At 53.8% G+C, this 10,464-nt stretch overlaps 1 protein-coding gene across 1 annotated transcript; it reads left to right on the forward strand.

Moving 5' to 3' along the window:
• Positions 1-3,597: 3,597 nt before the first annotated feature.
• HSBP1L1 (heat shock factor binding protein 1 like 1) lies at positions 3,598-9,806 on the forward strand. The gene is made up of 4 exons (XM_025365397.1): positions 3,598-3,795; positions 5,617-5,683; positions 7,115-7,209; positions 9,445-9,806. The coding sequence occupies exons 1-4, from the start codon at positions 3,745-3,747 to the stop codon at positions 9,454-9,456; spliced, it is 225 nt and encodes a 74-aa protein (XP_025221182.1). The 5' UTR covers positions 3,598-3,744; the 3' UTR covers positions 9,457-9,806.
• Positions 9,807-10,464: the final 658 nt, after the last annotated feature.

The following is a 10,464-nucleotide window of genomic DNA, read 5'->3' on the forward strand; positions in this document are numbered from 1 at the left end:
CGAGGTGGGAGGATCACTTGAGCTCAGGAGTTTGAGACCAGCCCTGGCATCATAGGGAGATCCGTATATCTAGAAAAATAATAAAAAATAGTAGCCAGGCATTGTGGTGTGCCTCCATAGTCCCACCTACTCAGGAGGCTGAGGCAGGAGGATCCCTTGAGCCCAGTGCAAGGCTACAGTGAGCTATGATTGCACCACTGCACTCCAGCCTGGGTGACACAGCAAGACCCAATCTCAAAAAAAAAAAAAGAAAGGCAGTCCTGGCCGGGCGCGGTGGCTCAAGCCTGTAATCCCAGCACTTTGGGAGGCCGAGATGGGCGGATCACGAGGTCAGGAGATCGAGACCATCCTGGCTAACACGGTGAAACCCCGTCTCTACTAAGAAATACAAAAATTAGCCGGGCGCGGTGGTGGGCGCCTGTAGTCCCAGCTACTCGGGAGGCCTCAGCCGGAGAATGGCGTGAACCCGGGAGGCGGAGCTTGCAGTGAGCTGAGATCCGGCCACTGCACTCCAGCCTGGGCAACAGCACGAGACTCCGTCTCAAAAAAAAAAAAAAAAAGAAAGGCAGTCCTGTCATCTCCCAGACCAGACCACCTGGCCTATCTTGGTGGGGCCGGGGGCTGCTGTGTGCAGCGATGCTGGGTGTTCCTACTCGCGCTGTCCCAGAAGCCTGACCTGAAAGAGCAGCCCGGGCTGGAGGGACGGGCCGATGCCGGCTGGAGAGGAGCGAGGCGTTCCCAGGTCAGAGGCAGGCTCGTCTCGTCTTCTGCACGGCCAGTTCCAGGCTCGTGTGGGCCGGGGGGGCTCCCAGCTCGTTCAGCTGTCTGGTTAGGAAAGCACAGCCCGTGAGGAGAGGGTGCCCAGCTTCAACCTGCACCCAGGGTCAGCCAGTCAACACCTGAAGATGACCGGCTCCATGGGGTGCCCACAAGCTCTCCACAGTCCCAACGCCAGTCTGCCTTCACGGATGTCTGAAGTGCTTTATCACTGGTGAGCTCAGCCCCTGCTCTGCCTGAATATGGGAGGAGCAGCAGCCCCGCCCTGGAGACACTGAAAGCCCTTGGGTCTGCGCCTGCCCCCACCACCAGAGAGACGTCCCCTGAAGCCATGAGCTTGATGCTGGGCTGTCTGGGGAGTAAAGCTTCCGGCCTCGCCTCGAGCTCAGTGCCTGCAGAGTAAGAGAAGGGTGGGCGTTCTAGAACTTTCTGGAAGGGAGGAAGGAGGGCAGTCTGACTGGCTCCCTGCTCGTTTAGTTGTTTGTGGTTAGGAAAGTTGCCTGTGGGCTGATGAGGAACCTTGTTGTGGCCCTGCCGTGGGGCACCATGCCCAGCTCCTCCCGCCTCCAGAGATGAGCACCCTCTGAAGAGCCCGGAGGGGCTGACGCCAGCCCGCTGTGTCCGCCTCCTCTCCACAGGAGTCATTTCCTGTTTTTCCCTTGAGTTAGTTTGAGTGACATCTGGTTCTTGACACTGAGGTGTGTTTCTGATGGAAACACCACCGGCTTGTACTCCTTGCCCCCCATGCCAGGCAGGCTTTCCTGGGTGCAGGCCGTCCACCCTGCACTGTGGCATCTTCTGGCCCCTCCTCCTCCTCAGCACCCACCCACGCTGGCTTCCCTGAGAAGCCAGAAGCCGCCGGGCAGGATTCCTTAGGCCTGAATGGTCTGGGGGGAGGGTGGGGAGCCGCAGCACAGCAGCCACTTTCCACCACACCATGTCTTTCTCAACCGTCCACACTGGCCCCTACAACTGCATTTGTATCTCAGCCTCTCTCGGAGACAGAAAAAAGAGGAGGGTGCTACAAGGACACAAAAAGTGGCAAAACGGTCATGCTTTTAAATAATTATTTTAACAGCTTCATTGCAATATAATTCACATACCACAAAATCCACCCATTTCAAGGGCCTAATTGAACAGTTTTGAGTATATTCACAGGGTTGTGCAACGTTTTTACGATCTAATTATAGAACATTTTTGTCCCCCTACAAAGAAACCCAGACCTCCTAAGTCTCTCCCTCGTCCTTGTAGCCTCACCAACAGCAGTCAGCTCACCAGCACATGCACTTACCACGCAGGGTCTTCACGCCTGGCCTCTGCCACCCAGCGTTGTCCCCAAGGTCCACCCACTTCATAGCGTGCGTCAGCGCCTCACTCCTTTGTGTGGCTGAGGAATATTCTATCACCTGCATCTTGTTACTCACTTACCGGGGGGGTGGACATTTGGGTGGTTTCCGCCTTTTGAGCATTACCGACGCTGCAGTAGAATCGGTGCATTTGTGAGTCGTTTCTCTCCGTATATGCCTGGAGTGAGGCGGCTGGGCCCTGTGGAAACTGCTTCACTTTTGAGGACCCACCCACCTTTTCCCCAGCGCTGCAGCCTTTCACAGCCCCACCAGCCGCGTGCGGGGCCACAATCCCCACACGCCTCTCGGACTTATGTTTGTCTCTGAGTCTAGCCATGCTGGTGGGGTGCAGTGGGAGCTCACTGTGGCTTTGGTTTGTGTTTTCCTGATGACCACTTGTAATGAGAAAAACCGAGAATCACATTTAAAACCTTACCCCAAAGTAGGAGTTGCCGAGAGACCAAAGAACGACTGGGCGGAGTCCAGCTTGGTGAGTTTATCAGAACTCACATATGGGGCACTCGTGGGCAGCAGGACAGCAGTAGAGATGGGCGTGCTTCCTTCCCTAAGCTGCGTTTGAGCTAATTTCCTGCCTCTGCGCCCGTCTGTGTGACGGGCCTGCTCTCTGCGGTGGTTCTCACATCCCCTCTGGGGTGTTTGGGTTTTCGGGGACACCTGCTCCTCGCTGGGCACCGTGGCCTGGACTCACCGCCTGGCCTTTGGGGTTCAGGCCACGGACATCCGCCCTGAAGTAACCTGGCGGGGACTGTCACTCCACAGCGGTGATGCTGGGTGGCTGTGTTTTATTCATCCGCACATTTAGACACCAGCGCTTCCAGGTGTGGTCACTGGGCTGGGCCCTGGGGATGCTGGGGTAACCCAGACACAGCCCTGCTCCCACAGCGCTGCACAGGGGCATAGACACCGCAACAAGACCGGTAACCCTAAAACACTGTCCGGGGAGAGGAGGTCACGAGGTGACTCATGAGCCACAACTCAGGTGTGAAAGAGGCCAGGGAAGGCCGGGCGTGGTGGCCCAGGCCTGCGGTCCCAGCGCTTTGGGAGGCCGAGGCGGAAGGATCACTTGAGCCCAGGAATTCGAGACCAGCCTGGGCAACATAGTAAGATCCGGTCTTTACAAAAAATAAAAAAGATTAGCCGGACCCGGTGGCGCGCGCCCGTGGTCCCAGCCGCTGCGCAGGCCGAGGCAGGAGGATCGCTTGGGCCCGAGAAGTCGAGGCTGCGGGGAGCCGCCCGTGCGGAGGGTTTTGGGGGTGCCGGTGGCGCCCACGGGCCCTCCTGAGTAACGCGGCTGGGTCCAGGCCGTCCCGGGGCCTCGGCTCGGCTCGGCTCGGCTCGGTTCGGTTCGGCTCGGGAAGGCGCGGAGCCTGGGGCCGCGGACGAGTCCTCCCAGGCGGCCCCTCAGTGACTCGACTCCCGGCAGGTGCAGCGCCCGCCTCCCCGCTCCGGCTCCGCCTCCGCCTCCGCCCTGGAACGCAGCGCGCTCCGCCCGAGGCCTCCCGGCGGCCCGCACAGGAATCGCGGAGCTCAGCTGCCGCCACCTCGCGCCCGGTCCGCGCGGCCCACGGGACCCCCCTGAAGCTCCCGGCCCACGGTCCACATGGACGCGCGGGGCCCTGAAGCCCCCGGCGGGCGCGCGCTGCGGGATGCGGTGAGCCCCTCCCCCTCTCCTGCTCCTCCCTGGCTGGGGGCGCCCCTGCAGTTCTGGGGGGTTTTGAGGTCCTGGTAGGGGAGCCTGCGGTGCTGGGGGTGCCCTGCGGTCTTCCTGGGGCCCTGAGGTCCTGGGGAGGCTGCGGTCCTGACCAGTCCTGTGGTCCTGAGGAGTCCTGAGTGCCTGGGAGGCCCGTGGTCCCTCGGGGGGAGCTGAAGATGTGGGGGACCCTGCGGTCTTGGGGGGTCCTGAGGTCCTGGGGGGAGCCCTGCAGTTCTGAGGGACCCTGCGGTCCTCGGGGGGCCCTGAGGCCCTGGGGGGAGCCCTGCAGTTCTGGGGGGCATTGAGGTCGGGTCGGTGGGGAAACAGCTGGGGCAAAGGGTGCCCGAAGGCCCCTTCAGAGGCGACCCACGAGTGTCGCAGCGCCCAGGGCTCCGGCCTCTTCCCGGAAATCCTCCCGCCCCCCGGGCTTTCCTTCTTGCCAAGAGAGTTCCAGGCCCACAGGAAGACTGGCTATGAGGAAGAGAGCTGGAATTTGCAGGAATGCGTTGGGCGTTGTGCAAACCCTCATGTAAATTTCTTGACAAGGGTAGAAAGCCCTGGCATGGTTCAGAGGTGGCGCCTCTTCCTATGTCCACGGGATTCTAGATTCACACCGTGGTACGTGGGGCTCCCTGGGATCTTGAACCCTCAGCTGGGAGAATTTTGTGCTTCTCAGCCTCACTGTTCACATCTCACCCTGGACACAGTCGCAGGGTGTGAGGAGTGGATTACACCATGAATAGTGTGGGACACCAGTCTGTAAACTACAAAGCAGTATATAAACAGGAAACGCTTTAAGTAGCAATGGTGATATTTCTGTATAACCTGGTAAGTAATTTTAGAAGAATTCTTGAGCGCGGGGTCACGAGATTTTCACCTGCGTCCTCCTCTGCATGCTTTATGGTCTGGCTCTGGGCCAAGGTGTGATCCTCCTGCATTCATGGTGTGTGGGGTGAGGAGGGGGATGGGTCCCTGCCCAGTCTGCACCTGGCCCTCATGATTCCGGCGCTACTTGTTGAAAAGACTTTCCGGCCGGGCGCGGCGGCTCACGCCTGTAATCCCAGCACTTTGGGAGGCTGAGACGGGCGGATCACGAGGTCAGGAAATCGAGACCATCCTGGTTAACACGGTGAAACCCCGTCTCTACTAAAAATACAAAAAAAATTAGCCGGGCGCGGTGGTGGGCGCCTGTAGTCCCAGCTACTCGGGAGGCTGAGGCAGGAGAACGGCGTGAACCCGGGGGGCGGAGCTTGCAGTGAGCTGAGATCCGGCCACTGCACTCCAGCCTGGGTGACAGAGCGAGACTCCGTCTCAAAAAAAAAAAAAAAAGACTTTCCCTCTGAATCCAAAGACCTTGGCACCTTTGTCTGAAGTCAACAGATTTATGGAAGGGTTTATCCCATGATATTTAAAATGTCATACGTGGGCCGGGTGTGGTGGCTCATGCCTGTGATCCCAGCACTTTGGGAGGTCAAAGTAGGCAGATCACCTGAGGTCATGAGTTCAAGAACAGCCTGGCCAACATGGTGAAACTCCGTCTCTACTAAAAGTACAAAAATCAGCTGGGCGTGGTGGTGCACGCTTGTAATCCCAGCTACTAAGGGAGGCTGAAGTGGGAGAATCACTTGAATCCAGGAGGTGGAGGTTGTAGTGAGCTGAGATCGCACCATTGCACTCCAACCTGGGCAACAAAGCAAGACCTCGTCTCAAAAAAAAAAAAAAAAAAGTCATATGCCAATAGTAAATATTTATTCAATTGTCTTATGGTTTATTTTTCAGGCAGAAAATCTATTTCAGGAACTTCAGGAACATTTTCAAGCTCTGACTGCAACATTAAACCTCAGAAATATCCTTTTCTACTTTTAACAAATGCCTTGACTCTTTCGGACTGGTAGATTGTCATGGACTATCTTTTTGTTGTCTGCTAGTAGTAGGTAATAGTTTACTTACAGGATTTCCCAGTATTTACTTCTGTGCTTTTACGGTGGCTTCCTGATGTGTTAATTACCCCTCACCTGTAGCCAAAGCTCTACCTCCGGCCTCAGTGGCTCACGCCTGCAATCCCAGCACTTGGGGAGGCCAAGGCGGGCGGATCATGAGGTCAGGAGATCGAGACCATCCTGGCCAACATGGTGAAACCCCGTCTGTACTAAAAATACAAAAAAATTAGCCGGGCGTGGTGGCGGCGCCTGTAGTCCCAGCTACTTGGGAGGCTGAGGCAGAATGGCGGGAACCCGGGAGGCAGAGCTTGCAGTGAGCCGAGATCGCACCACCGCACTCCAGCCTGCGCGACAGAGCGAGACTCTCTAAAAAAAAAGCTTCACCTCCTGCTTGACTGGCAACACAGGGTGTCTTGTGCGGCAGGTATAAAGGACAAGAACCCAAACATGCAACACTTCCCAGTGGGGCTTCCATCAGTCCCCCCGGACAGTGCGCCTTAGACCACAGGCCCTCAGACGGAATCAGACCCCACAGAGGGTAACACTGAAGGCTCCAGGGCAGGATCTGAGATACGGCTCTCCCAAGCTTGGTTTCGTTTAGTTTAACTTCATCAACTCTCTGTTTTGTCTTAGAAACATGAAATCAAACAGAATGAGAATAGAATGTTTTTTTGGAGTTGGAGCAAATCTAGATGAGGGTAACAACTGCCCCAAGACTCGCCCAATTTGAGCTCATGCTACACAACTAAATGTATTCCTTCAATATTGTGTGCTTGCAACTTTAGATTTTGTAAATGGGTTCCCACAGAACAAAAATGAGTCTTAAACATAAAATTAAACCCTATGAATGTTAGTTTTTTCAAGAGTTAATTTCAGCTGGGTGGTAGTCTATAGTCCCAGCTACTCAACAGGCTGAGGCGGAAGGATCGCTTGAGCCCAGGAGTTCAGGGCTGCAGTGAGCTGTGATCACGCCTAGGGACAGGGCAAGACCCTACGAACAAACAAAAAAGAGTTAATTTCCATTACAGTTATTTTTACACACCCAGTGTCTGACTAAAATACACCGATCTCCTGTCCCCACATCCATGTCCAAGCAAAGGGAGCCACGTTTTCTAAGCTCACGGTTTAAAGGTTAAAGGGACACACTGAGGAAAACTCAGGGAAAGAAGCTGATTTGCACAGACACTAGGCCTGTCGTTGATTCCCTCGTTTTAAAAGTTGCATCTGCCGTGGCTTTGCCATGAGCACGGTGACAGCAGGTGCCACGGGAGGCGGGGTCTCTGAGGACATCCTGGCTGTGCCCCCACGGCTCTACACAGAACTCCTTAACACTGCACTGGAAGAAATGGGAAACCGCATCGAGGACTTACAGAAGAATGTCAGTGACTTAATGGTGCAAGCTGGCATTGAAAATTCTATTAAACAACAAATGGTAAGGTTATTGGGAAACTATGTCAACCTTCTGCGTATCTTTTGATTGCTTTCATCTTGAAACATACAATCCCGTATTTGTTCACTATGGGAATTGCTGCCTCTGTGCTGCATGAAAACTGCCAGGAATAAATATCCAAATGTTCTTTTCTTTTTTTGAGGTGGAGTCTTGCTCTGTCGCCCGGGCTGGAGTGCAATGGCATGACTTTGGCTCACTGCAACTTCCACCTCCCGGGTTCAAGCCATTCTCCTGCCTCAGCCTCCCAGGTAGCTGGGACGACAGACATGCGCCACCACACCCAGCTAATTTTTGCATTTTTAGTACAGACGGGGTTTCACTATGTTGGCCAGGCTGATCTCAAACTCCCAACCTCGGGTGATCTACCCGCCTTGGCCTCCCAGTGCTGGGATTACAGGCGTGAGCCACCATGCCAGGCCACACCCACCTAATTTTTGTATTTTTAGTACACACGGGGTTTCACTATGTTGGCCAGGCTGATCCCAACCTCGGGTGATCTACCCGCTTTGGCCTCCCAGTGCTGGGATTACAGGCGTGAGCCACCATTCAAGGCCACACCCAGCTAATTTCTGTATTTTCAGTAGAGACAGAGTTTTACCACGTTGGCCAGGCTGGTCTCGAACTCCTGATCTCAGGTGATCCACCCGCCTCGGCCTCCCAAAGTGCCTCCTCTGCAGGGCATGTTGGGCCACCCAGTGCAACCGGAACCTCATGAGGGCACTGCAGACGTTCTCACAGCTTCTGATGCTGAACGTAAACACAAAAGAAGGCTAGGATCAGAGGCATGTTTAAAGCCATTCGTAAAAATGACATAGAAAAAACGATTCAGAATCGTGCCCACGTAGAACAGGTCCTCCCACCTGTGCCCACGTGGATCTTCCCCAGGGACCCTCTGAACCTCCAGGTCAGAAAGCTGGTGAGCCGTGACTTCACCCTGCGTTGTAATTTTTGGGTGTGGTCTGTTCAGGTGGGCAGAGATGGCAGTGCTCTGATTCTGCTGGTGGACTGAAGTCCTCATCCCTTCTCTGTGAGCTCAGAGCAGAGGCAGTCTTCCCCCAGACACCTAACCAGGTTTCCTGCAGACACACTGGCATCTTAACCTTCCGACGTCTGTTCTGAAAGTCTTAAAGCAGTGTGACAGCGGCCCCACACTCTATGTAGCCTTCTGCCCCTTGCTTTTTTGTTCAGTACTGAGATTTGTGTCGACACGTGTGGCTCTAGGTCAGTGGCTAACTGCTGCCTAACAGTCCTCTGATGATTTACTTTGTATTTGACTAGTATTGTTTCCAAACAATGCTGCACTACTCTTGTCTACTTCTTGTGTACACGTTGCCAGTTTCTCTAGGGGACTTGGTTATTCTGTACCTAGGGGCTTGTCACCTGCATTAGCTGCCATAAGTAATTTCTGGACTTTGCCTAGAAGCCATCCTGGGAAGATGGGACATAGAATTCACTAGGTACCCAGAGAGCCGCGAGTTAATCCAACTTGATTAAAGCACCACAGTGCCACAGAGAAGGCAGTTAATCCAACCTGACTAAAGCACCACAGTGCCACAGACAAGGCAAAGCTTGGCAGCCATGCAGGCCTAGGTTTCAAATTCTTAGCCTCTGTTGCTGGCCGTAACCTGGGGAAATCTAAGCTTTGGTTTTCTTCTCTGTAAAATATCTACCTGGTAGGTGGTTGTAAGGATTTAAGAAAACTGCTTGCGGCCGGGCGCGGTGGCTCAAGCCTGTAATCCCAGCACTTTGGGAGGCCGAGGCGGGTGGATCACGAGGTCAGGAGATCGAGACCATCCTGGCTAACATGGTGAAACCCCGTCTCTACTAAAAATACAAAAAACTAGCCGGGCGTGGTGGCGGGCGCCTGTAGTCCCAGCTACTCGGAGGCTGAGGCAGGAGAATGGCGTGAACCTGAGAGGCGGAGCTTGCAGTGAGCCGAGATCGCGCCACTGCACTCCAGCCTGGGTGACACAGCGCGAGACTCTGTCTCAAAAAAAAAAAAAAAAAATAAAGAAAACTGCTTGCAAAGCACTTAGGTCAGGGCAAGGTAGACAGTAGGTACATAATGAGACCAACTTGAAATACAGAGTCCAAATCATGATTTCAACTGCACTGCAGCCACAAAGCACCAATGAGAAAGTTATTAAAATCAAGGGTGAACATACTTACTACACCTGATAGGAGTTACGGACTGAACATCTATGTCTCCCTGAACAGCTGAAGATCTAACTGCAGCACGACTGTGTTTGGAGATGGGGCCTCTACAGAAGTCATTAAGGTTACAGGGGTCCTGAGGGTGGGGCCCTCATCCAACAGGATTCGTCTTTCTGAGAAGACACGCCAGGGGCTCACCTGCTCTCCCCCTGTCCTTGCCCCAGAGAAGGCGGCCATCGGCAAGCCACGGAGAGCCCTCCCCAGAAATCACACGGACCGGCACCTTGATCTGGGACTTCCAGAAAACAAGTGTGTTGTTTAAACCACCCAATCTGAAGTCTTGTTATGGCAGTCCTGGGCAGACTAATACAATATGCAACACGTTTACAATAAATACACGATAAACTTACAAATGTGGGATGTAATTATCTTTTTCTGGTAACAGCCAATGAAGCTGTTATCAACAAGAGACATAACTCACACATCATCCACCAATTACGCCATTGACAGAACCGTACCATTACCACCGTCTTACGGCACGTTTTCTGCCTGCTCTGCTGATGTAAGTACGTTTTCGTTATGTCAAAACTGAAACTGCCCATTAGCTGTCCCCTCCTATTTCCCCCTCACTCCCAGTCTTAAGCAACCACTCAACTGTCTCTATGGATTTGCCTAGTCTAGAAATTCCGTATGAATGGAATTGCACAATATATAGTAACTGGCTTTTCACTTAACCTAATGATTTCAATGTTCACCCACGTTGTAGCATGTGTCAGTACTTCATTCTGTTTATGACCGAATAATATTCCGTTCTACGGATGGACATTTTGTTTAACCATTCATCTGTAGAGGGACACTTGGTTTCCACATTTTGGCTTCTGTGTATGAGTTTCTTTGTGGACACACGCGTTCAATTCTCCTGGGTATGAAACTGCTGGGTCAAACGGTAACACCATGTTTATCTTTTCTTTTTTTTGAGACAGGGTCTTGCTCAGTTGCCCAGGCTGGAGTACAGTGGCACAACCATGGCTTACTGCAGCCTTGACCTCCTGGGTTTAAGTGATCCTCCTGCCTCAGCCTCCC

Source organism: Theropithecus gelada, chromosome 18, assembly GCF_003255815.1.
Source record: "Theropithecus gelada isolate Dixy chromosome 18, Tgel_1.0, whole genome shotgun sequence".
Taxonomy (NCBI): domain Eukaryota; kingdom Metazoa; phylum Chordata; class Mammalia; order Primates; family Cercopithecidae; genus Theropithecus; species Theropithecus gelada.

What these genes read in the sequence shown, in the direction of transcription:
- HSBP1L1 (XM_025365397.1), top strand. Translation starts at nt 3,745, where the DNA reads ATGGACGCGCGGGGCCCTGAAGCCCCCGGCGGGCGCGCGCTGCGGGAT. An exon ending in GGCGCGCGCTGCGGGATGCG is followed by an intron (nt 3,796 to 5,616) that starts GTGAGCCCCTCC and finishes TTTATTTTTCAG; the next exon opens with GCAGAAAATCTATTTCAGGA. An exon ending in TGCAACATTAAACCTCAGAA is followed by an intron (nt 5,684 to 7,114) that starts ATATCCTTTTCT and finishes TTAACACTGCAC; the next exon opens with TGGAAGAAATGGGAAACCGC.